This window comes from Pholcus phalangioides, unplaced genomic scaffold (assembly GCF_987345545.1).
Source record: "Pholcus phalangioides strain wild (caught in Gottingen) unplaced genomic scaffold, Ppha-v1.0 ptg000011l_1, whole genome shotgun sequence".
NCBI lineage: Eukaryota > Metazoa > Arthropoda > Arachnida > Araneae > Pholcidae > Pholcus > Pholcus phalangioides.
In genome coordinates, this window is record NW_028301604.1 from 62590684 (window position 1) to 62618286 (window position 27603).

The following is a 27603-nucleotide window of genomic DNA, read 5'->3' on the forward strand; positions in this document are numbered from 1 at the left end:
TCATGCCAGTAATATTTAAAACCTTGAACATCCTCTTATTAGAGAAAGCAACACCATTCCACTTGGCACCAAAAGATATATGCTTTTTTGGAGAATTAAATTCGCCTTTGTATGTCCAGTTTTATAAGCGGAGGTTTGCACTTCATTTTTTCATACTGGACATTCAGATTGTTTTTGAATACATTACGCACAGTTCGACTTATACAAGGCAAGTTGTATTTCTTCTGAATTACACAGAGAACTTTTTTTTCACGTAAAAACTTTGAATAATCGTCTCTTTTTGACGAATGGTAACAGAAAGAAGCCTTTTTGCGCAAGCTTTCAGTCCATAATTTTCGCGTCCATTTATGAAACTGTAACCTGTAACCAACAGCCTTCAATCTTTTAATTCTTCTCGCCATTTTATGATCAGACATCACGTTTTCTCTGTGAGCAAGCTTTTCACCCCTTCAATATTCAATAATTATGTTGTCTTTGACATCTTCACACCAGGAAAAAAAATTGATTTCACAGCGCATGACTGATCGAAACAGTCTCAGCTGTTAGACCAACATGAGAAAAATTCAAATTTCTCTCTCCCAAGTCAGAAAACACGCGTGTCCTTATACTTTTTTCCAGGTTTTCACCTTAACTATAATTTCAACTATTTTTTTCTGAAAAAAGAGACAGCACTCATCGAAATTATTTTCAGTGGAAAATGTTTAGCACAAGTAATTGAACCAAAAAGAAGTCTTCATGCACCTTCAAGCACAAGTTTTCAAGATATAGTGGTTTTTCGGTTGTCCTTAAAATTTTTTCCAGCACCTTATAAAGTATGCATGCGATGTTTAAAGACATTTCTTCAATTTTGTATTATAAATGAGTAGCATGCAATGTGTTTCACTGTGAGTCACCGTTTTGCTGCCTCAGCATTCATTTACTAACTTCCTTCGAGATTTTTTATAATAACAGAGAAATTAAATGTTCCATTCTTCATTGCTCCCCGTGTTTTGTTTTTTTTATTCGCCTACTGTTACAGTAATCTAAACTGAAGCTTTTTCTCATATTCTGAGTCGTAAATTCACCACGTTAGGCCGGGATTACACTGTAAAAGTTTGGTAAAAGTACTTTCATAAAACTTGAAAAATACAACCAATAAGCTGATCAGTTGAATTTGCTCGAATATAACCGATCAGTTCATTGGTTGTATTTTTCATGTTTTATAAAAGTACTTTTACCAAACTTTTACAGTGTAATGCCGGCCTTACACTAGAATGGGACTCGTCGTTTTCCGATCTCTATAGTTTAGATTAGAGTTAGACATTAATATTTATATGTGAAATACAGGGCTAGACTGTGTGTGGCAATCACTGAGTAGCTGCGTGGGTATGGCCGAAGTATGGCCAATTCGAGTTTTGGTCAAAGTCCGAATTGCACAAATTATTCGGACTTTGACCGGACATTTCGCGAAGTGGTCGGAGATCTCTGACCAGAGCTCGAGGTGCTGATGTAAGACGGCCCGGTAGAAACCAAATACATTTGTTTTAGTTGCCAACGTGTGATACATGTCTATATATAGCAGCTATATTGGATTGGATCCATGTGACGAGAGAAAAAAAATTGAAATTTGAGAGAAAAACTATAAAAAAATATATATAAACATAGTCTTTCTGCTAAATTTTGGAGAGAAAAAAATGATTATCGCATCGTGACAGCCGTTTGATGGGTTGTCATAACTAACGTGGACATAATTATCGCGAAAAAATACGCCAACTTGACGATGACTCCGAATCATGTCTTTTGTTTCGGACTTTTGCCAGGGATCACCGGCCACTTCGCGAACTGGCCGGGGTCAATACTTAACGAAATTGGCCAATTCGCGAATTGGCCAATTTCGAGCTTTGGGAGTAAAATATATAGTAGAAAGATGCATCATAAGTGGAAAAGAAAATCATCATCAGGGTATAGAAAAAACGAGGAGGAAAAAAGTTATAGGGTTACAACAAAGCTTCGCGATGATGAGAGAAAAAAGAAAACAGAGAGAACTCGTTTTTTTGAATTTATTCCAGTGACGTTTGGATGAAGTATTGCGTCCTCTTGAATATGAAGTAGTTAAGTGAAAGTCGGGTTTTGGAATCTCCATATAATGAACGTCTTATACATATATATATATATATATATATAGCGATTTTTTTTACGTATAACGAATTTTTTGACAGAGCAAAGCAATTCCGCTACACAGAGACTTATGTAATTGTATTGTATATTTGAATAGGGCTTGCTGTTGTAACTACAAATTCATTTCTATATAACCTTCGATGCAGGGCAGAATAAATATATATAGTATACAGAGGCGCCGACATGAAGAAAATATTGAGGGGGCTAAAAGTTGCCAGACGTCCCGTATACATGGGACTCAAGTCCTTAAGCAGGCGGGGGAGTGGTGTGCGTTGCATTGTATATTCATTAATTATTTATCCTCACAAAATTTATTGTGGGGTGCCTCAAATAGCCTTAGATCCAGGTTCCGGCACCTATGATAGTATATATTGTATATAGAGACTCAATTTTCTCTCTTTACATTATGGCATACAAGAATTATACGTATGTGGTTAGTTAGTGCATTTCATCAATTGGTAGTAGGAAATACTTTATGTAGTAATTTAATTTTTATGGAATGATAGCATTATAAACCTTATATGATTCGTGAATTGGTAATAGAAATAGGTAATTATCTAATAAGTAAGCTAAATTCACCTACTTGTAAATTCCAATTGCTGGTTTTATGAGCTTCGTAGAATAATTCTCCGATTTCTGCTAGAAAACAGTTGTATTCCAATTTTTCAATAACATCTAGGTAATCTTGGTTCATGTCGTTCACATCTACTCCAACATTACACGCACGAAGAAATGAATGCTGCAATTATTCTATATTTTTCAACGCAGGAATATAGAAAGTTACTGAAAGTTTACCGAAGTTAAAAAACTATAGGCCAAAAAAATATAGTTGAAAATAACTTTGATGGTCATCCGTATACTTCCAATCAGCAAATATTTATTGAGGAAGATAATTTCTTCAGATCAATGGTATTTTCCTTTGGCAAGTATAGGAGAACAGTTTTTTCCAATATATCTTAGTTTTTGTCTGATGGAGTTCGGATGTTAGATGTTGCACTTGAAGGATATTCTGCAGTTATCTAGTTAGTCTGAAACCATCAAAAAAGTCAGCGTATCTAAAGCCTTAGATCGCGTGGGGAACTCAAGCGTATCTCATTTATTGGAGTGTCACTTAACATATTAAACCTTCGTGAAGATATAGCCGAGATGTTCCAACAAAAAACAGAGACTGTGCGTGTGTATGTGTATTTGACCTTCAATAGTTGAATGAAAGAAAAAATGAATATAAAACTGATATTACTTTATAGAATGAAAAACTCTCTCCAAACACAATATAAGAGCTTTCCATTAGCTTAGCAAATTAAGATATATTAGATCGACATTTCTTCCTTGTACTCAAAAGCAGACAATATCACCACCATGTGTCTTACATTGTCGCGAGGAATCGTTTGGCTGCACGCAATTATATCTTACACCCTGTCAGTACTCGCCTAAAAACTAAAAAGATATAAAACTTGCTTTACAACGTCTGGAAAAAAACTGGCGTGTCTTTTCGTTATGCACACGGTAAGTCATACGATGTCAAAGTGAATATATATATATATATCCGATTTCCGAACACTTGATGGAACATGTTTTATAAAAAAATCATAACGATTACTCTTTTTAAAAATACTGAAAATTACTGTAACGCGAACCGGCTTGTGTATGTGTCGTATTCTTCTTTACGGATTTGCTGCAGAATGTGCCGTCAACCATATGAAGACGCGTGTGGTTGCAGCAGGGCCGGAACTAGAGGGGGTGGGGGCAACTGCTCCGGGCCACAAAAAATTTACGGGGAGGCAGTTTTAGGAGGGATAAAAAGAACACCGTTATAAAACTATCGAATTTTACAGTTTTTTTTTGGGGGGGGGCAAAATCATGTTTGCCACGGGGATGGCAAAAAAACCTAGTTACGGCCCTGGGTTGCAGCATTATGAAGCCGTTCGGTTTTCACCGCAAAATGCAGAATTGCTCAGAGGCTACATTTCTGCTTCAATTGGTTGAACACGTCGGGCCCCTCGCATGGTCTCCCGAACAGTCCCCTTTTTTTTCATGAGCCATCTTAAGAGCAGGGTGTACGTGTTTCCCGTTCAAACCCCTAAGGAGCTTGTCACCAAAATTAGTGTCATTAATGTGGTTACGCTTCAACTCTTCGTATTCGACCACACGTTCTATTAAAAAATATTTTTTTGCTTAGGTGTATTCTATCATCCTTCAAAATTTTGTTACATTCGTTTCGTAACACCCTATACGCGAATTCTGGTCCCTGTCTGCCAAAAAGTTTCCAAAATATATAAATATTGCATAAAAATGTGACAATTTTAGAGTTGATCGTCATATATACAGGGTAATTCCATAATTCCCCTTGCCGCATTTTACTGGCGAACCGTTGATTCCAGAAGCATACTTCGAATTAGAAAAAGTATTCAAATGACGTGTAGAACTCAGATATACGTCATTCATATTACATGGGGTTATATAGGTATTAAAACATTAAAATTATTTTTTTATACGGACACCCTGTCCACAAAACATCAAATCAGAAAAATGTTGAACTTGTCTTTCCTGAGGCCAACAAAAAAATCCCACGTTTCCAAGTGCAATATTTGTTGACATATTTGAACGGGGGATGAACGGAACAACTTCCTAATCGGGTTATTGAAGACCACCTCATGCTGCAAGCTAGTTGCCAAGGAAATCCGTATGACTCGATTAATCCACCTCGACTCGATTAACTTTTTCTTTCCTAACCAATATGGCTTTAGATCATCGTTATCTGTATCTACCCAGTTAATACTTTACATACGTGATCTGACAAACACCACTGACAAAAACCTTCAATCCGATATCATTTTCCTAGATTTTTTAAAGCATTTGACAGGGTGTCCCATAACGAACTTCTACTAAAACTTTCAAGCCTTGGCCTATCTGTTCAACTGCTTAAATGGGTGGAGGCCTCCCCGATATACCGCAGCCAGTTTGTCTTATTCAAGGGCCAGAACTCCCTATTTCTTCATGTTAAGTCTGGCACGCCCCAAGGTTTGGTCCTCTCACCACTCTTATTTTTAATTTATATCAATGATCTACCTAACTCAATTAACTGCCGGATCAGACTCTTCGCAGACAATTGTATCATTTACCAAACAGTTTCCAATACATCAAACCAAGAATCTTCTCAACACAACCTTAACATTATTTCCGAATGATGCTCAACCTGGGAATTGTCCCTTCAACTCCTCAAAAACAGTTTTTATGAAAGTTAAAAGTAAAAAAGCATTCCCCTCGCGATTTCCCTTATTCAATCAACGATTCTTTTATCTCTGAGGTTTCCCATTATAAATACCTGGGTGTTATAATCTCTGCTGATCTCCGCTGGAATCGTCATGTTGATTATATTTCTCGTTAAATGTCTCCAAAAACTCTTTTCGTCGTAATCTGAAAAACTCCACCCGTCATGTCCGTCACCTGTGTGTATCCAGACTTATATCCTCCCTGTTCTCTTCTATACCTGTGAAACTTGGGACACCCATACGGAAACCAACATAGACAAATTAGAATCTATCCAAAATAAGTCCACACGCTTCATTTTTGATTGCTGGTCTTCCTCTCCATTTCGGAGCTCAAGCGCCAACTCAATATCTAACCGCTTTCCTCTCTTAGACTTATCTCTCGATTAACTTTTCTTTTCAAAATCCACCATATGGATTGACACTTCCAACACACTAACTAAACCCTCACATTTTTCTGTTGAACTCGACCATCCCCAAAAGTTGTAGCCCATCTTTGCTTCTTCAGATTGTCTCATGAATTTAGTTTCTTCCCAAGAACTATTACCGACTGGAACAACCTCCCACAAATATGGCAGATTGAACTACGATTTCCAAATTTTCTTGTAACACCAATCGTCGCTTTCAATTTTTGCCATACTTAACCACCGCATCGTCTTTGAATAAATAAATAAATAAATATATTGAGAATAAATAAATAAGTAGTTTTCATATTTTAATAACTATACAACCCTTTGCAACAAAAATAACGTGCTTGAGTTCTACACGTTATTTGGTTACTTTTTCTAATTGGAAGTATGCCTCTAGGATCAATGGTTTGCCAGTAAAATGCGGCAGGAGAATTATGGAATCACCCTGTATACAGGGTAATGCTAAAATCATGGAACAAACTTTAAGAGATGATATAAGACAAGCATTTTCGTTCATATAATTTACGGTCGAATAGCAATGCCAAAAGCGGTAGAGGGTGGTTTTAGCGAGTGCACAACAGCACTTCACCAGAAACAATTATCATATTTTTCCGACAGATTTGCTGCGATTGTGCTATCAACCATTCGAAGGTATATGATTATGCTGCGCTAAACAATGATCAAGCGGTACAATGACTTGTGGTAGAATTTGCGTTACCCAGATTGCACCATGAGAAGGCCTTCCACATTACAATATCATACATCCCCAGAATGGTTGATTGCACTTGTTGCAGAAAATCCGTCAGAAGAATATGATATTTACTTTTGGTAGTGCTGTTGGGAACACTCTAGAAACACATCCTCTACCGCCTTTGCTATTACCATTCGACCGCACATTATATTTGATCATTTTTGTCACACCACGGTCATTTTTTGCACACGAGGGCTAATTAGACCGGGACCTACAATTTATTGCCGATTCCGAATGGCAGGCTTGTTTTTTTATACTCCTCAATGGGGGACTCGCCGCGGTAGCAATTTTTTCTCCGGTCATTTGTACCCCCGTGTCAGGAAAGTTTTCTGACAAGGACGAACCGGGTATCGAACTCGCGACACCTCTTAACATCCTTTGGTACTTTAGGCGAGTATCTTATCGGCCTGGGCTACCGCGCCCACGCACATTGTGTATGTGTGTGTGTGTGTGTGGGGGGGGGGGGGAAGAGAGAGAGAGAGTCATACTGCTATGATTGCAAGCAAATAAATATCCGAATTCTATTGGCTTGAAAATATATCTCAGCCTTTCCCGGGAATCGTGTTATCCATTCGACAATTTCATAAAAGAGAATGATTTTTTTTCTATTCTCTCTCTCTCTCTCTCTTCGTGAGCAAACAGTAACAGGTGAGTGGTATCTAGGTAACTAAATGCTCGTTACCTGGTTACTAAGAAAAGGTATTGAAACACAAACATATTTTAATAACACGAGCGACACTCAACAAAATGCGAACCAAAGAAATTTTCTTATGTAGTTTTTTATGCCTTCATCATCAATAAACCTGTTTTCTTTTTATTTACGTTGAACTGATTAAGTTGAATGAATTACACGCATATCAAGGAAATTGTTAAAGTATAGCGCTTCAGATTAGCTGTTTCACTCTGGGTTCGTGTAGCTCACTTGCCTTAAAAACTCTGACAGTCATAGATAAAACAGAAGTGGTCATGGTCATTGATGTTTACTATGCTCCGGTGAGCGCTCCCGCTCGAGCCGTGGTCATGACAGCCAAGCAAATTGGTCTTGATGTTAATCTTAAAACTGTGGATACTCAAAATGGGGAACAATTGAAGCCCGAATACCTGAAAGTAAGCTTCAATTACTACAATACCTCTCTTTGATTTAATAAAAATTCAACTTTTATTATCCTTAGTGCTTCGCGGAGACAGGATTTTATTCTCAAATCATTTACGCCCATCTTTTAAGTGTCAAGAGCAATTTGAATTTCTTGCATTCTATGTAAAACCAGCGATTATTTTTTTTTAATTAATGAGGACATTTTATCTTTTATGCATAAATTTTCTGCGGAAATCGCAAGTGATGGAAATAAGAAATCGAGTAAAATCTGCAAAATCAACACATTTTTTATATTAAGAATGAAAGTTATAAATCAATCAAAAAACAAATGTTTATAAATGGTGCATGCAAACAGGGGGTATGACATTTCACTGGCAAACCGTTGATCCTAGAGGTATACTTCCAATTAGAAAAAGTTTTCATATAACGTGTAGCACTCACTTATGCCATTCATGTTTTCAAAGGGTTGTATAGCTATTAAAATAAAAAACAACTTTTTAAACGGACACCCAGTCTTAAAAAACCGAATTAGAAAGTTGTTGCCTTAAATCTCCTGAGGCCAAAAAAAATAATCCACGTTTCTAAGTGCAATATTCGCTGAAATATTTGAATTCAGAAATGGATAAAGTTGGGAAAGGACAGCATATATAAACGAGGAAAAGAAGCTTTGTCCGTTAGTTTGTGCTGTTCTTCCCCAACTTTTCTAAAAACCCTCTATACGAATGAAATTCTCTAAAAATTCAGTCATCTTGAGGTGATTTTAAATGGTATTATATACATGTGGGCATTTTGCCCGTTTTGTGGCCTTTCTATTTGTATATGTACAGATACAGGGCGATTCGTGTTTACTTTTGCCGCAAATTACTGCAAACCGTTGATCCTAAAGGTATACTTCCAATTGGAAAAGTTTTCAAACAACGTGTAGCTCTCAAATAGTTGATTCATATTTCAAGGGGTTGTATAGCTATTAAAATAAAAAAAATTAACTTTTGTGTACTCAATTAAACCCTCCCGATGCGAACAAAAAAAATTCCCACGTTTCTAAGTGCAATATTCACTGGGATATTTTAATTCAAAAAATGGAGGAAATTTGGGGAAAAACAGTGTTAAATACGGGTAAAATGGTTTTTTAGCATTTAGAGTGATTTTTCCCAACTTTCCTCCGTTTTCGAATTCGAATATCTCAGCGAATAATGAACTTAGAAATGTTTAATTTTTTTGTTGGCCTCAGGAGAGATAAGGCAACAACTTTCTAATTGGGTTTTTGGGCACAAGTTATCGGTATAAAAAGTTGACATTTTTATTCTAATAACTATACAGAACCACTTGCAATATGAATGAAGTGTATCTGAGTACTACACGTAAATTTGATACTTTTTCTAACTGGAAGCATGACTAGAATCACCGGTTCGCCAGTAAAATGGCATGTGCCTTGTTACCTATGCACCCTGTATACAGGGTAATAAACAACAATATCGAGGGTAACATGCATTTTTATTAGGGCAGGTCACGACTGATCAGTCCGATTAAAATTTGATTAAAGTTTGCAGAAAATGTTTGTAATTTAGCTTGATTTTTATTTGACGAAACCAATTTTTGATGTCTTAAATTAAGTTCCACCACTTACATTCCACCCCCGCCCCACAACACTTACTCACACATTTTTTTACCCCACATCAAACTCAAATTTCCCTTAGCCAAAATTCCAAATTTCCAAATGGAGATTCCAGCTCGTACGGAGCCGTACCCTTACGGAGCGAACGAGGGTTCATTCATAAGACGCCCGTAACAAAGTCCCATTTCAGTCAGTCAGCCAGACAACATTTTAGATGAGTGACCATATTTAAAAATATTTGGATCAATTTATTAATCAAAGTTTTCGGCATTGGGAAATACATGTCGATTTAATGAAAATTGGTGATACAGAAATTTCAATTTCAAAATGAGTTTGATCGGCGTTTTAGAAGATAAGACCAAAAGTTATTGTCTCCACTGTGAAAACAACAGTTTTCGTGTATTCCGTATAGGTATTTTTGCAGACTTTTTCAGCCACTCGTTGGGCAGTTTGCCTGTTGTGGCCTTTGTATTTGGGAAGCATCAGCTCCTCTCCCAATAAGTACTATCTGGCAAGTGTTTCTAGGAAAACAAGCAACAATATGAAAATTGGAAGTAGTTTCAAAATGAGTGATTAACATAAAATAAATGATTTAAATGATAAGATCCAAGTGAAGAAACTCCAAGATTTGAAAAATAACGTTCAGCATCTTAAATTGCTTCATGCGTGGGTAGCCTTGATTTCTTTTAATTTATCCTTATATTTGTTAAAAACTAACGAATAGGTGTATGAAATGAATAAAAAATATTTTTATATAGGGTCAGTTAATATTATAGTTACGAAAAATATTCGATTAAAATTTGATTAATCGATCAAAAATTTTAATTGATTTACCCAACCCTAATTTTTATATTTATAATGTAAACATATAAATTTTGGTTATTAGCTTTTTTTACTTATATTTTGTACAATAAAGCATTTTTCTTTCAACTTTTTGAATGAAACAAAATGACATTTTATGGAAGATTCTTTTAAAGATTATTGAAATGGTAAGTGGTTAGTCAGATAGTGCAATATTTTACATTTTGTAAATTTTTGTAGATGAATCCACAGCACACAGTGCCTACTATCGACGACAATGGATTCTACCTGTGGGAGAGGTATGACACATTTGACACATTTTTACCAGATATTGTTAGTTCAAATAATCTGCTTTTTGAGTTTGTGAAGTTTTTAGTGTTGATCAATAAAACATGCATTTTGTTGCTATTTTTCTTATCGAAAAGAAAATAGTCTATTTGAAATAGAGACGGATATTTTTCAAACTCTTTCGTAGGCGTTGTCAATTGAAAAAGAATCTTGTGGGGGAAAAAGGCCGTCTTTTTGCATGTTTGTGTCTGTAATGTACAAGTTCCAATTTAATAATTTGAAAAAAAAAAGAAGTTATACTGGGATTGGGTATCATAAATATTGCTTCGTATAATACTAAATAATCGTCACAAAACATTCAAATTAGTCTATCCAATATATTCAGAATATAAATTTTTTTGCAGACAAACCATTTTTTTCCAGACTTTTTCGTCAATTATTTCCATTCTTAACCCCCGGAGTCCGCATCTCTTCCAGAGTGGTCCACCTGTGCGGCCGCATAGATCATACGGCACTAAAGCCGCCTTTGAACTGCATTGCAGTATAAAACTATATATTATTTATTCATACAGGATTATTGAAATTAAACTTCCCCAGCTCAAAAGACTGTGGAGGGTGTTCTACAGATCTAAATAACACCAAATTCGGAAAACAGGAACTTCAGATGATGCACCTACCATTTATTGAATAGAAAAAAATAGTTAATGTATAAAAATGTGCCGATAGGTGGCGCAACTACTCGACAAATCATTTTATTTATAATTAATGTTTCTTTGATTTTTCGCAATGCTTTATATTTTCGCAGGTCTACCAAGAACAACCCGTTACCCAGTCATATCTGAAAACCAGCATATGTTGGCACGGGGGAGGGGGCGCATTGCCCCCCCCCCCCAGCATCAAAGGTGAAGTCGACTAATCTAATGCATATATGTATAGATGAATTGACATCATCATCACCGTACCCCCCCCCCCAGACTTCCAAGTCTATCTCCGCCTATGGTTGGCACTATGTGTATTAATGCGGATTTACTGTGTTCAGATGTAAAAAAAAACGGTTTTATGAATGGAAAATATTTGATCACTTTTGTCGCACCACGGTCATTTTCTGCACACGTGGGCTAATTATAGACCGGGACCTACAGTTGCCGATTCCGAACGGCAGGCTTGTTTTTTATACTCATCGAGAGGTTGGTGCTCTAACCCCTCGATTGGGGACTCCTTGCGATAGCAGTTTTTTCTGCGGTCATGTCGCCGTTTCTGTTGTACCCCAGTACCAGAAAAGTTTTCTGACAAGGGGAACAGGGTATCGAACTCGCGACACCTCTAAACATCCTTTGGTACTTTAGGCGAGTATCTTATCGACCTGGGCTACCGCGCCCATGGAAAATATACTGATTAACCTCTGTAGAATGATTTCCTACGGCGGCACCATTTCTCAGCGATTTTTGTATTTTTTTTTCTTTTTCTATTGAACGCATCATCTGAAGAGTCTGTTGTCCGAATATGATTTGGTGTCATTCGGACAGTAGAAACCCCCTCCCGCGACCCAATCCTTGTTTTTTTTTTATATGATGCTTAGAACCGAAGTTAGACCACTTTAATGTTTCGTTTTCATATCAAGTAATTTGTGAATAAAACTTTAAACGCACTTTTACAAAGAATTTTTGACATTTTAGGTAAGCTTGAAAAATGATTTCTAAAACTATTGATTGCATCATTAAAAAATTTTAATATGCCATATATTATTAAGGTTATGCACCAAAATCTAAGGTCTACCCCACATGTATTTATCTAATTAGTGTTTTTTATACACGATATGTTAAATTTCAAAAAATTCATATGTACATCAACAGATTTGGATGTAACTTATGAGCATACTATATTAATCCTTTAAATTATGGTTCATAACCTGTATCATCATTAGCTGAATGTACTGTGAAAATAAAATATTTAATTTATAGAATATTTTGCAATCGTGTTACAAATGTTACATGAATTTTGCTTAAAATTTTAAGTAAAAATGGCTTTTTATCGAAAAGGACATTTTAAGTAGTCCAAAATTTATTTCTGTTTTCACCTTTTTGAGACACCTCTAGAGGCGGATTTAGTGGCGGGAGCACCGGACGAGAACCCTGTGCTCCGACTTCTGAAGGGCCTTGCTATAGACCTCAACTTTACACTTTTTTATAATTAAAGAGGCCCAGTATTTTCTTCCGCAACCGGGGCCTCAACCGACCTTAATCCGCCTCTGGACGCTTCCTATCAAAAAAATGTTATTAAAGTTCCCTACAGTACCATTTTATTGAAAAGTGCTAAAAAAGGTAGTTAGAGACCTTAATTATTTGAAGATTTTTTTTTATTCCAATCGTGTACTAATATAATTTTCCTGTGTTTAAGGCATGTACATTATATTCCATGTAAAAATTAATGAGTGCAATCGCGTGTTTTTACCTCACTTCTCCTTTGCTTAACAGAATACTTCAAGCAGGCAGTTTCAAAAAGACTTATTTCACATTCAACAGTAAATTATATTTTATAACCATGTGACAAGTAATTCTGCCTGATTTTTATGCTGTTCTTAATGTTTTAACCCTTTGACTACTGACGATACTTTAAAGCATCGGTTCTCAACCTGGGGTCGTATATCCCCCTTGCGGTCCTGGAATATTCCAAAGGGGCCATAGGGGAAAATCAGATGAAAGGGGGAGCCACAGGGAGCTGTGAAAATTAGAGCTTTCGAGTAGAATATGGTGGGAGAAAATGTTACTACTTTCAGAATCCAGCGGAACTGTCCATAGAACGAGGGTCATCTTAACCTACAGGCACATGTCTTAATGATCCGGGCCTCATAGCGGGGGGGGGCAGTGCCGTCTTAAGATCATCATGGGCCCCCGGGCCAAGTAATTTTTCTGAGGCCCTACCTGACAAATTCTCGAAAAATTCAACCACTTCTCATTTTTCTAAGGCCCCTCTCCTCTTCAGCACAAGGCCTCCGGGCCGTGCCAGGGTGGGCCCATGCGTTAAGACGGCACTGGGGGGGGGGGCACATGATGAGATTTCTAGTACCATGATGTTGAGTGTAAGTATGGTGTAAACTGTAGTTCCAGCTATGTATGGGACCAAAGAACATCACTGTCCAAGAAACCATGATGTTGAGACGGCCATACATAAAACACCCCACAAGAAGGAAAAGCTTTTTGAACTTTAGCCCAGAGTAGGCGCGGACCCACGTTGATGCATGAGGAAGGCTGATTGTATAGTTGGTCCATTAGATCATCATATATGTTACAGAACTATTTTTCCCATAAATTTCGGCTCTTGGGAGGATGATCACCCACTTTCTGGATCTGTGCTTGGCCCAGGGTTCTAGAAATCGATCTTATTTATAAAATTTTTGTTCATCACAAATTTAGTTTTGATCAAATTCAATTCAATAAGTAGAAAAGGGTCTGGGATGAGGATAGGAGGCCTGGATAAGATTGCTGGAGAGCACGGGATGAAAATATTATCAGGCCATGGCCTGAAAAAGGTTGAAAAACACTGCTTTAAAGAGTACCACTTTTTTTAAACCCCGTGACATTTATCACGTTGTTGGGTGTTGGTATTTTGAAGTACAAAAGCTGTATAACTACTTTACGATCAGATGACAGCACAAATGTGGGACAACTAGTTTTTTTAAATATGTTAATTAATTAAATTCTGTTACATGTTTCGCCCCATGTGAAAGTGTTTTCTGCATCTCACTTTTGTGTAATGCAGTATACCACTCACATCACAAAGTGTCCTTACAGATGTATATATAAAGGGTGTTTAGAGTTGTCGCGAGTTCGATACTCGGTTCGTCCTTGTCAGAAAATTTCCTGACACAGGGGTACAACAGAAGCAGATTGCTACCGCAGGGAGTCCCACGCCAAGGGGTTAGCCCATTAACCTCTCGGTGAGTATAAAAACAACTGCCATTCGGAATCGGCAATAAATATTAGGTCCCGGTCTAATTAACCTTCGTGTGCAGAAAATGACCGTGGTGAGACAAAAATGATCAGATCAAACAAATGTATAAAGCAAATTATGGTTTTATTTGGTGGTAAAATAAATAAATATACTCAATGAAAAACTATTATTCAACATATTTGAATTGATATTTTTTTCTTTTTATTGTAAGCGTATAGTGCTGACGGTACTTTAAAGTACCAAGTTAATTGGTTGTCTGTATAAATATCTTTTTGAAAAAAATTATTTTTCTTGTTTGTAGGCTTTAATTAGAACTAAAATGACCTACCAAAAAATTTACATGATAATTATTTCACTTTTCATAATGTGGTAAATAAAGGGTTGAGTGTTTTATTAGAAAATTACGAAAATAAAATATATCAATATCATTGTCGAATTTTGAAAAATGATCAATTTTATTCTTAGCCGAGCAATTATGGCTTATTTTATGAACAAGTATGCTCCAGACAGCAATCTTTACCCCAACGATCCACAAGAGCGCGCGATGGTTGACCGCCTTTTATATTTTGATGTAGGAACTCTGTACAAAGCTGAGACAGACTATTATGTAGGTATTATATATATATATATATATATATATATATTTTAGGTATTATCATATTTATATTTTATTAAATAGTATTATATTTCTTTATATCACGTTATAACATTTACATTCGGCATTGTGTATGGCGTTTTTTCTACTTGAAAGATGACTTTTAATAAATAACTGAGTTGTATGCAGTTGTTCTTCGAAAAAAAATATGTGCAGTTTCTTTCATAAAAAATTACATTTTATGCTAAATTTTAATACATAAGATGACACAAATCTAGAAAAGCTTCTACACGATACTCCCTGGAGATTGGAAGTTTTCGGGATGACAGGTGATTACAAAGACGAGAATGGCTTCAAAAAATGTCTTTGCGTAGTATAACTGTGGCAGTTAAGTTTTATGCCATTTGGAAAACTGTTAGGAGGAAAGAACCGAATATTTCAGCATGAAAAATTGCACCCATTCACTCTGCAAATAATAATACCAAATGCTATTTAAGGAGCAAAACTGTGTCTAATTGATTGACCACCACAGATTCTAGATCTGAACTCTATCGGCAACTTGTGCGACATTCTTACCCATCAAATGTAAGCCAGTCATCCATTGGAATCGACTTGAAGCGATAAACAAATCATGCACAGTTGTCTGTATTCGCAAGACTGATCCCATTGTACAGAAAGGAGGAGATCGTCGTCCACTGAAAACGATCTTTTTCCGCGACAGCAGCAGACGATAGACCAAATTTTAATGGAATGGGATCATACTCATCTTGCCTTATCTGCACAGATGCAGTACGATTGTTTATTTTTTTCGTGCCAGTTTTTTTTTCTCCTTCGGTCTGTCACCCCCCCCCCTCCTTACCAGTGTGAACACGGAAGCTGAAATGTAATAATTGCCGTTTATGGGATGTGATGGTAGGTACTATATATATAATAATCGATTTATTACAATTATTTATTTCTTCACAAGAACGCCTTCTCCGAGTTCATGCCAGATGTCTCATTAAGTATGGACTTAATAAATATTCTCAAAAATTTTAGTTCTTCAATTTCCCCAATATAATTAACGAACACATTCGTATGCATGCAGTACAGTCGCAAACTCAGTAGCATGTAAGGGCGAAACACACTACACTGACATGACGTGATAATGTCAGCGTAATGTGTTTCGGTCTTTAGCGTCGCTTTGAGAGGGCGACGTCAGACTAGGGTTACCGGACTCAAAAACTGAGAAAGGAGGACGCCTTAACAACGCCACTTTTCAATTTTCACAACAGGTGGCACCACTATTCTGACCAATAAAACCGACCACCACAATAATTTTTTTCCAACTCTGAAAAACAGAACGGACAAAACAAATACAGAAAAAATTCTGGGAATTTCGACGGCTATTGTGTGGTTAATAATGCACAGGGTTAACGGTTAATTTTCCCATAAGCGTGGTCAGTGCCACCGTGGCGACTTTTTTTAGCTCCAAAATTGGTAACTTTGATAGCCGATACACTGCTTGCTAGTTTTGGTAACCCTTTATATCAGACACACACAAACAGCATTAACTGCATATATAGGCGGGGATACACCATGGAGGTATTATGGGGTGGAGATGACAAAAGGTCACGTGATGTCCTGCCTTTCGGCACAAACAAGCGGAATAGCTTGTTTGTGCTGAATGGACGCTATCCGTTGCTATAGCAACTTATAAGCTGCCTATACGCGTTTACATTGCCGAATTACTTTTTTCATTATAATTGGTTTGATATTTTCAAAAGGAATCAAGAATATATTGAACTGATTGCGCTGTTTGTTAAAATAAATTTCACTTTTTTATATGAAAAAGAAATTTTAACTGTCTAATTTAGGGGTCTTCAACCTATCAAGCATTTCGGGAAAAAGAAAAACTTTCCACACGGGCCAACTCTGAATCCATATTCACAACAGCTTAATTCAATGTACAATGGTATGGTCCACCATTGACCCGGTTAAACAGGGGCCCAAGTTAATTGAAAAATTTTAATTATTATGGATTTTTTTTTTATTTTATTTATTTATTTTATTTTTTGTAGCATTTGGCACAACCCCTTGTAATGTTGAAGGAGATTTTAAAAATGAAATTTGCGCCCCCTTCTGGTCCGGCGTCCCTACGGCCTCGGATGTATAGAAATGAGGTTCATGCCCCCCCCCCCCCCAAGAGCAGGGCTGAAGGGCTCCAGCCCAGGAGCCAGGAACGATCATTTTTCACGCTATAAATTTACTACAGAGAGGTCCGTGAAAAGTTTGGGTTGGGGGCCCACCAAAGACCCCAGCCTAGGGAGCCCCCTGCTGCAGAAAGTGGGAGCCAATGGTGATGGCCATTTTAAAGCATTGGGACTACTCGGGCATAGCTCGGAGCCTCAAGTGCAAAGAAGGTCTCCTATGCAGAACCACCCTTGGGGGGGGGGGGTGTGCAACAGGTGCGGTTGCACCGGGCCCGCACTTTTTGAGTTCCCGCACTTACGGTAAACTATTGGGGGCTTTCACCAATTAAAATTATTTCTTGCATTAATTCTTAATTTCCATCAATTGCGGAAGTACTAATTTCATTATTTCTTAATTTTCTTGAATTAAGGAATCCCCCCGGTAGTACTGAATTTTTATAAATTCTGGAATACTTTTGGAAGTATTTTTTCCATTTTGGCTTTGAATTTTTGTAAATTCTGGAAGTATTTCTTTAATAAATCCTGGAATTACTTCCTTCGTTAATTCTGAATTTTCATTGGCATTGGAAGAATTATCCGCATAAAATATATAAAATCTAGACAAAGGGGGATCCTAAATATTTTTGATGTCCCAAAACTGTTGAGACGCACTTGGCTCCAAAAAAATTCCGCGTGCAGTAAGGGCGGCCCTGCTCCTATGATAATGAGACTTGGTTGTATTTTTCGAGTGCAAGTAATATGATAAATTTGAAAGAAGGTAGTTACAGCGAGGTGGGTCTCCAGAAAAATCACTTTCATGGAGTAGCCCTCAAGATGCTGTTAATAAGACGGCCCTGATATAGCACCTCTGCTAATAAGATATAGTACTGTGATTTTCAGAAGTATGTAAATTGGTAAGGGCTGGTACTTCCACTCGGGTGTGGAGGCCCCATGATCTCCCACATCCTGGAGCAAGGCCCCTAGGCTGGGACCTTTCACGGGCCCCTCTTATAGTGAATTTATAGCGTAAAAAACAAAACAAATAATAATGAGAATCATCCGGGGGCCCCAAAGCTGGAGCCCTACCCTTGTAGAAGAAATGGGACTCCATGATTTTTTGGGCCCCGAAATGTGAGCAGCATCTCATTGACTAACGAAACATATTAGACCTTAATCACAGCGGTCTCAAAAATTTAGCTTTTCCCAGGGGACCCATATGTCAGGCCCTGACCTCAGAACCAATTTGCGGGGGTCACATGATGCTGTGTATACTGTCCTATCTGTAGTTGAGTATAATAAGATTCTAAAACATGCAATACTCATACAAATAGAGAAGAAACCAAAATATTATCCATTCTTATACACACATATAGCACTTGGAGGAAATCGTTTTTTCTCCCGCTAAATTGCATTAGATACTAAAAATTTTCAAATGAGATCTTCTTGGTAATACAGTCTAACTATCTGCAACATTATTTGGCATTTAAAATTAATTCGAAATTTAAGAGAGGCCACCGAAGTTTTTTCAGAAAATTCTCATAGAAAAGCATTTAGGCACTTGCAATGTTTGTGCTGAATGAAAAACGCGTTAGATGCTAGAAAAAGGCAACCCGGAATCATTTGATCTTTGCCGCGTTGCCATCTCCACTAGTAATACCTCCATGGGATAGACTTGAAAGTCTCGGGGGGGGGGGCACGATGATTGGGGGGGGGGTGTGCAGAATGATTATGATGATGATTATGTCAATTCATGTATACTTAAATACATTAGATCAGTCGGCTTTGACGCTGGGAAGGGGCACGCCCCCCCCCGTATCTCCGCCCAGCATATTTCGTTAATTCAGTTTTTTGTATACAATTTCTTCGTAGTTTTCCGCATTTCCGGCATATTTCGATTGATTATCGCACATTCATATTCGTACCAAATTTCATTAAAATCTGTCCACTAGTTTTTCAGAAATTCGACATAATGTGCTAATTCTCTGAATTTTTGCACACGAGTGTATACCCTGGGCCTTGTAAACTCGCCTAGGAAAAAGGTTCAGTTAAATAAATAATAATAATAAAGTCAATATAATCACCTTTTTTTTATTCGTTAATTAATGATATTTATAGCTAATAATCAATCTGATGGAGGAGTTTGGGGGATTCAAAATCCCTTCAGATCACAAAATGGATGCATGCCAACTGTAGGGTTGGTATGGTATTTACCTTTGTGTGTTTTTACCGCCTTTGGAAAAACCAAATATAGGCCTAGTATAATTATTTTATAACTATAAAAAAAAATGTGATTAAGTGAAACGCCCCGCACGGCGGCGACCGGTTCACGCAAAGCGGCGAAACGCTACGCAGATTAACGGAGCGTATCCCCATTCCTATTGGTCCGATCGCTACCGATTGTTGGAGTTGGAAACACCAAGAAATTTTTCCCGCTAGTCGTTCGAAACCTGAAAACTAAAAAGTTGAAATTCGGGTTTTTAACCAATCAGAAACGACGCCGGGTTTCCAGAATCGGAAACGCGTGCACTATGGGCATACCTTTATAAGCTAATGGGAAGCAATACACTCCAGTAAAGGACTCGAAGGGGGCTTACAGCATTTGTGGTAAAAATTTGAACCGGAAATTGCTTCAGAAGCTTCTTCTACCAATCGAGAACCACTTGTTCAGATCACACTAAACCGTTTGGACTCTACTACGGAGCAGCGTAGAGTCCAAACGGTTTTGAGATGCATTTACTAAAACAAATTCCGTATTAGTTTCTTATTGTATATATTTTTAGGATAGCTTTTTTTTTTAATTTCACATAATTTCTGTGCAATTTGCATAATTATTTAAACTTTTTTGTTCGATGATTTTGAATATGTTTGGAAACTATATTTGATCACATATTCATATCTATTTTCGTTCTTTAAATAAACTCTTTTTTTTGTGCATTCTATACATTTTCGTGGACGGACTGTAAATGCCAGGACTCAGTATTTTGTTTTGGGTATTCCAGTTCCCGTATTTGTTTCACGGGAAGCCAAAAGAATCCGAAAAAGAAGAAATTTTCAAAAAAGCACTTGCTCTCTTAGAAATATTTCTTGGTCAAACTTCTTACGTTGCCGGAGATCATCTTACTATTGCCGACCTTTCCATCATCGCCAGTTTAAGTTTGATAGAAGTGAGTTGAACCATTTTTCTTATATCAAGTATTTCATAGTTTTTTAGAGCCCAATTTTTTGACTACGGTCTATTTTTTCTGAACACTATTTTTTCTTTTACTCTTTCAGCGGCAATCTCGAGATATCTCGTCAAACTTGATCCGCTTTATTTCAGCCACCCCGAAATATTTCGTCTTTTAAAAATGCGTTGAAGGTATTTTACCATAAAACACGTTTTCCAACTCCCCTCCCCCCCTCCAACCAATCAACTGCCAGTGGGTGGAGTCAGCTCTCGTTCAAGGTTATATAAGAGAAAAGGCGAGAAAAAGAGATTTTTGTGTGTATTTTTCCCCTTTCTTTCAACACAGTAAAGAAATATACACTCACACGGAAACGCTTCCAAAAAAAGCTAAATCCATAGAATTCGACCAAAATTTTACAGGCGTTAGTAGATGGCTCAAAATATGTACTCTGAAAAAAAAGTAGCTGCGGAATTTTTTGCATTACAAGAGGAGTAAATTAATGTTGAAAATTGGGTCTAGCATGCCAAACCCGTACAGTTAGCATCAATTGGCGACTTTGCATTCTTGAAAATTAACGAAAACATCTAATGCGTTTATACTATCAAAACGTGCTTTATGCTGTATTGAGGCGTTAATATTTGAAAAATTGCTTCTCAAAAGTATCACTCGAAAACCAGAATACGCAGATTAAATGCATCAGTACTATCTTGCATAGTTTACAACAGATATAATTGATTACAACTGATTCAGGTCAATGAGAAAGGGTTATATAATTTCTTTATAAATTGAAAGTGTTACAAATATATGAGGGGCTCACTGAAGAAATGCATAAAGCTGAAACGTATTTTACACCAGCTACAGCGAACGAATATTTTGGATGCACAGTTTTGTTTCCAGCAATCAAGTGCGTTGTTTGCAATAAATATAAAATCAACAGGATTCTCGAAATACCCAGGATGCGTTTCTGTGTATGAGCATTGCATACCATGAATATTTCCACATGTTGACGTAGCGTGGTGAAGAAAACTGGTTGTGTGCAATGAATTGTACTTTAAAAATATTGTCTCGATGAAACAAATCGATTTGTATTTGTTCAATCATAACTAAATCTGAAAATTTGCGAAAGAAATTTTTCCACACCCGAAAACCGTACCTATCAAGTGGTTGTATCAGATGAGTGGGGTTTTAGGTGGCATCACAAACACATGAACGATTTTACCCGGTGGCGTAACACTATCAATCAAATCATTGTTTTTGAAGGGTGACCAAGAATCCACTTTTAAAAGTACGGTTTCATCGGGTGTGTTTTTAAAATACACTTCCGATAAAAATATTAGCGCAGTTCTCTTGATCCCATTTTCCCCGATTTCGAAGGCGACTGTATAAATATTGTCAGCATGAAACATTTTCTGCCGAACTTGCGTTCCGAATTGTCCTTTAGGTTTAGAATACACAATAAATAAAGGCGATATAGGAGCATTCCATCTTCGCTGATTGTTGGAATTACAGTATATGAAAATGGGTCGTAGCATGGATAGATTGTGCAGCACTTTCAATCTGTTTTGAACAAAAAAATTAAAGCGTTCTCCCCGAATGAATTTCTTTATTAAAACCCGATTGAACAGTATTAAACATCTGGTTATCCTTCAACTGCGAATTCTTAAAAAAAAGTACATACATCATTTACATATGCTTTTGAAGCATTTACAATGTGATCCTCTTCATGAATCTGCTTTTGAGCGATCATTTTAGTAATTTTGCTGCTAACAATTCTATACGATTCTATTTAAAATTACAGAGCCATTTTCCGGAAGCGTTGAATGGCATTTTTAGGAACAGAGCTACAAGCCCAGCTTTTCAAATCCGAGTCATGCACGTTTACATGCCTGCGCCTTGCATCCTGAAGCTTTTGAAAAACATTTTTGAATTTCGTATAGTTTGTACCTCTTATCACCAAATTTGTTCACTTGATCTTCCCACAAATACATTTGAGACAAACTTTTTACAAATCTATACTTGCTTTGAACAGATTTTAGTGTGCGATGTTTCATTTTTTTACTGCTACGCCAGTATTCAACGGCTGCTCTTTGAGTTTCAAAAAAAAAAAAAAAAAAGATAAACTCTGGACTTCCTCATTTAACTCTTCACCTACATACATTTCATCTAGTATATAATGTCAAAATCAGAATCCTCAAATTCACTTTCGTCAACTGATGACTCTAAATCCGGAGTATCTTCTACTTCATCATCAAACATTTCGCAAATAGATTCAAGGTTCTTTCAAAAAAAATTTCTATTATTTTATTTTTTAAATTTATTTCGGCTTCTGTAAAATCTGTCAGCTCCATTTCTTGAACAGAGAATTCATGGTACAGCATCCACCACGTTGAACACATTAATATGTGGTGGCATTTTCTTGAAAGCCACACAGTTGGTTTAAAAAAAATAGATTAAAAAACATCGAGGTATATACAACAATGCAATTTCATGCGAGACTTTTCAACATTAAACAAAACAACAACAAAAACTCATTGCAACTCGCTAATTTGTTTAACTTATGTAAAATAAAAGTGTAGGAGAAATGCACGATTAGACTAAAAATAAATATTCAAACTCAATTTCAAACACTTTTGAATGCAAAATGCCCAAAAATAACTACAACAGATTTAAACTCATTCGGGAGAAACACGGACAGTTCCTTTAAGAATTTGCCGCTTTTCTCTGAATCCTCGAAGTAGGGTTGCATTTGGCGTTAAAAATGCTGATTTGTATTCATTTTTTACAGCTTTTCTGTTGGAATTCCGCAACTACTTTTTTCGCAGTACATATTTTGAGCCATCTACACTGGTGTAAGAAATTAAGAGAATTTGCAGACTTGGTCGATTATCTCTAGAACTACTGTACCGATTTTAATGAAATTTGATATGTACATACATTGATACAATACAAAACAAATAACCATTCAATAATTGTAATACACACGCGCATGATCGTGTGTAACACTCGTTGGAGTCGGAAGGTATGAAACAGCGGTTGTAGAATAAACAAAAAAATGGGTTAATAGATGGGTTAATAGGGGGTATGGTCCCCTCTCACAAATATACAGGTCTCGCAGCGTGATTTCATACTTGAAATAAGACAGTTTATCATTTCCTGTGGCAATTGGTCCCACTCGTTCAGCAACGCTGTTTTCATTCCCTGGATGGTTCCCGGAGGGGGGTTGCGAGTTGAAATTGCCCTCCCCAGAGCGTCCCAGACATGCTCTATAAGGTTAAGGTCTGGAGATCTGGCTGGCTAATCCATCCGGCGAAAATCCTCACTCTCTAGAAAATCGTCGAGCAGAAGAGCTCTATGTGGCCTCGCGTTATCGTCCATTAAAATGCACTCAGGGCCAACTGCACCCCGGAAAAGGCGAACATAGGGCTCCAAGACCTCATCCCTATACCTCACACCAGTCACAGTGCCTCTTTCAAAGACATGGAGAGGTGTGCGGCCATCCAACATGATGCCTGCCCAGACCATTAAACCTCCACTGCCACAATGGTCGATTTCGCGGACATTGGAGGGTAGGTAGCGGGTCCCTGGTTCTCTCCATATGAACGTACGGCGAGAATCGGTGCTTAGGCTGAACCGGGATTCATCAGTGAAGAGAACGGTCGCCCATTGATCCATACTCCAATCTCTATGCTCTCTGCACCATGATAAACGGATTCTCCTGTCCGTAGAAGTGAGCGGGACGCAAACAGCAGGTCTTCTTGCAAACAACCCTCTCTCATGAAGTCTTTTGGAAACAGTCACCCTTGATACATGGGTTCCTGTGGCTGCATAAAAGTCATGAGAAGCTGTAGCATTCCTGTTACGCCTCGCTATAATTGACAAATGGCGATCTACTCTGGCCATCGTGGCTCTTGGACGACGTTGCCCAGGCTTTCTCTCGATGGATCCGGTATCCTGGAACTGTTTCCATAAGTTACACACGACGCTGTGCGTTAAATTGAACCCTCTACAAATCTGGACTTGAGATTGTCCTGCTTCTAGCGTCCCCACAATTCGATACCTCATTCCATCATCTAAACGTTGGTGGTTACTCATTTTTACTGTTACAATTTGAAATTAACCGATTGCAGCAAAATAACACCAAGAAATTCGCCGAGGTGTACTAGCGAACGAAATGCGTCTTAACTTACGCACGCTTATAAAGCCTGTTTCTCTACTGGCTCCGCCTACACACACTTGTACGCTTACGTATTTGACGTATAAGATTTGCATTTTTGTCTAGAAGCAGTAGTTTTACATTCAGTTCAGTTCTTTTCATGAAATTCGATAAAATATGCAAATTCTCTTAATTTATTTCACCAGTGTACTAACGCCTGTAAAATTTTCGTCGAATTCGAGTTTAGCTTAGGAGCGTTTCCTTATCAGTATAAATTACTGAAAGATCTTTTTCCCGAAAAAAAAGTATTTCTCTTCCTATAGAAAAAAAACACACGTCATGGCATATTCATCAAATATTCCTGTTGGGGGGGGGGGGGGGAAAGAGCAGTTCTCAGCTCCAATCGAAAAAAAACAGTTATGATGCGGATCAGGAAAATTTTAAAAACCGCTTAAATGGTTAATATTACCGAATGGTAGAAATTGAAATTTGCTCAAGCCAACCCCACTACTGAATAAAAATAATATAGAGCCATACCCCAAAGTTAAGTGATAGGTGGGACCGACGATAACTGCGTTAAGTCAGGGTAGGATACAAAACTTCGATGCAAATACAAAAAATATTAGTCTGAACCAGCGTAAACCGTTTTACCTGTATTCAATGCTGTTTTTTCTCAACTTTCCTCCGTTTTTCGAATTAGAGAATATCTCAGTGAATATTTCTCATTGAGGTTGAAAAGTCTGTTAAAAGCTCGAAACACCACCTTCTAATCTAAGAGAATTAAGAGCTGACATTTCGTTAGGATGGGCTAATATTCCTCCTTAAAGGTTTCAGCAACTTGTAGAGTCCATGCCTCTGTTCATTAAAGCTATAGGAGGTTCCACACAATATTTGTGGGAACCTCCCAGGGTGTTTCTAATTTTTTGGCCACTGCGTGTATATATGTGTGTATATATATATATATATATATATATATATATATATATATAGCTGGTATGGATAAGTTTGGAAACTTAAGAATGCAAAAGTTTTTTTTGGTAAATTTGACCGATTATAGCAAGAAGGGTGTTTTTGCGGAATTGGCGATTAAAAGTTTTGGTGACAATTCGATTTTGAACTTCGCCAATCTTTCAGCGCTTGTAGCTCACTATTAAATCCAGATATTCGGATAAAAATGGTGTCACTTCATAGGATTTTTTATGTTCTTTCTAAATATATGTATACTTAGTTTGCGTGTTGGTTTTGCAGAAACGTCATAAATTTGGGTTTTTTAGACTTGACGATTTATTTCCATGTTCAGATTATCCACCATAACTCGAAAACGGTTCAAGATAGAATAGGTTTGGTAGGGTGTTTCATGTTTCACTTAGGCGCATCTATCACCCCCTTTCATTTGGCAAAACAGGTCGCGTCACCCTGTATAGCACCTTGTTCACATCATGAAGAGTAACAGGGAAGTTTTATATATGGTGTGCGAGGTAAAAAAAATTGCTTCCTTTCATTCACTGGCAACTACGTATAAAAGATAAATCATTTTTTTATTACTATTCCTTTTCACTCCTTTTTTTTACACGTCATCCAGAGTAAAAAAAATCAATAAATAAGACACAAACATACAAACTTGCCTTGCATCTAATCGTTTTCTTTCAGTTACATAACATTGGATTTTTATTTTTCGCATAGGTTGTGGATGACTATGACTTCAGCGGCTTTCCAAAAGTTTTTGCATGGATCAACAAAATAAAAACAGAACTGCCTTTCTACAAAGAGGTCAACGAGGATCCTCTCAACGAATATAAAGCTTCATTAAAAATGTAATTCTTCGTTCAAAATATTGTAAGATCGCGTTACTATTATCTAGAACTTGATTTTAGAACTCTTTATTTGAGCTTTACGATCGTATTGTATATTATATAGTCGGTTATAGATCCGATGTTAATAACGTGACTAACATTAATTTACATGTGTCTGCTGAACATTAGTCCGCTGGGCTTCAAAAACAAAGTAAAAAAAGAACATGACTTCAAAATTGATAGGACTAATAATTTGATCGGGGAAAATTAATAATTATGGTTTATCACGTTTACCGTAACATAATACTGTATACGCTATACTGTGTTACGTGATTGCGTTGTTGAAAAGATCCAAAACTTTGACACAGTATTCTGTCGCACCATTAACTATACAACCTACACGCAAAATGTCTTGTTGACAGGACAGAACTCATACGTTGCTTTGCATGGTCACCTCACACACATGATATAAAATGCATTTCATTAGCATGTATATTACCTATTAAGCTAGGTGCGAATTGAGCCACATGTAGCGTTCGCGAATGGACTAGACCTGATCGCGATGATGTCAACACGCCCCACGCGTAGCGAGGGAATGCGTATATTGGAGCACAGTTCCTTCGTTAACTCTGGACGCAGGATTCAGAGTGGACGAGCGTTTTTGGAAGGAAACGATTTCTGGGGCCCCGGAACGTTGGCATTTTAGAGGCTTCCTGAGCCTAGATATTATATATTGGTGAGAAAAGTCGGCATATTAAAATAAAGACAACTTTAATGAAAATAGAGCGTATATACGGGAATGTGTTGAAAAATATCTATCACAATACATAAAAACGTGGCACAAAAAAATAATGAAAAATTAGGATTAATGACAATTCGAAATTAATGAATAACTCCATAGCTATTGAAAATTCCGATTTTTTGAGAAATTATTCCTCGATTGATGAAATGTTATAAATAATGAAAATTCAGAAGCAAATTATTCCGTAATTAAAAAAAATAAATAAAAGTGTATTTATGCATAAATTAATGAAAATTGAACCTGCATAAAAAATGACGCAAATTTAAGATGGATAAAAATTAATACAAACTCAGGATTTATGAAAATTAATGAAAATTCAGGATTTATGAAAATTAATGAAAATTCAGGATTTATGAAAATTAAAAATTTACAATGACTCACAATTAATAGAAATTGGAATCAATGAAAATTCCGAAATTAATGGAAAATAATCTCATAATGAGTGAGAAAATTTAGAACTGATGGACTAATGAAAGTATTGATGACAATTCGAAATTAATGAATAATTCGAAATTAATGAATAATTCCAAAACTGCTGAAAGTTCATATTTAATGCAAAATAACTAGATTAATGGAACACCAAA

At 36.9% G+C, this 27603-nt stretch overlaps 1 protein-coding gene across 3 annotated transcripts in view; it reads left to right on the plus strand.

Annotated features, from left to right (window-relative positions):
* Positions 1-27305, plus strand: part of LOC149080680 (glutathione S-transferase 1-like) — a 29079-nt gene extending 1774 nt beyond the window's left edge. Inside the window, exons 1-5 of one of the 3 annotated variants that reach the window (XM_089238679.1) lie at positions 7334-7694; positions 10340-10398; positions 14804-14945; positions 20104-20268; positions 26108-27304. In XM_089238679.1, the coding sequence (XP_089094805.1) occupies positions 7554-7694; positions 10340-10398; positions 14804-14945; positions 20104-20268; positions 26108-26242 (642 nt within the window). In that variant the 5' untranslated portion in view covers positions 7334-7553 and the 3' untranslated portion in view covers positions 26243-27304. Of the gene's footprint in view, positions 1-7333; positions 7695-10339; positions 10399-14803; positions 14946-20103; positions 20269-26107 lie in introns of those variants that run through there. The other 2 variants (XM_089238680.1, XM_089238681.1) reach the window with 2 other exon arrangements.
* Positions 27306-27603: the final 298 nt, after the last annotated feature.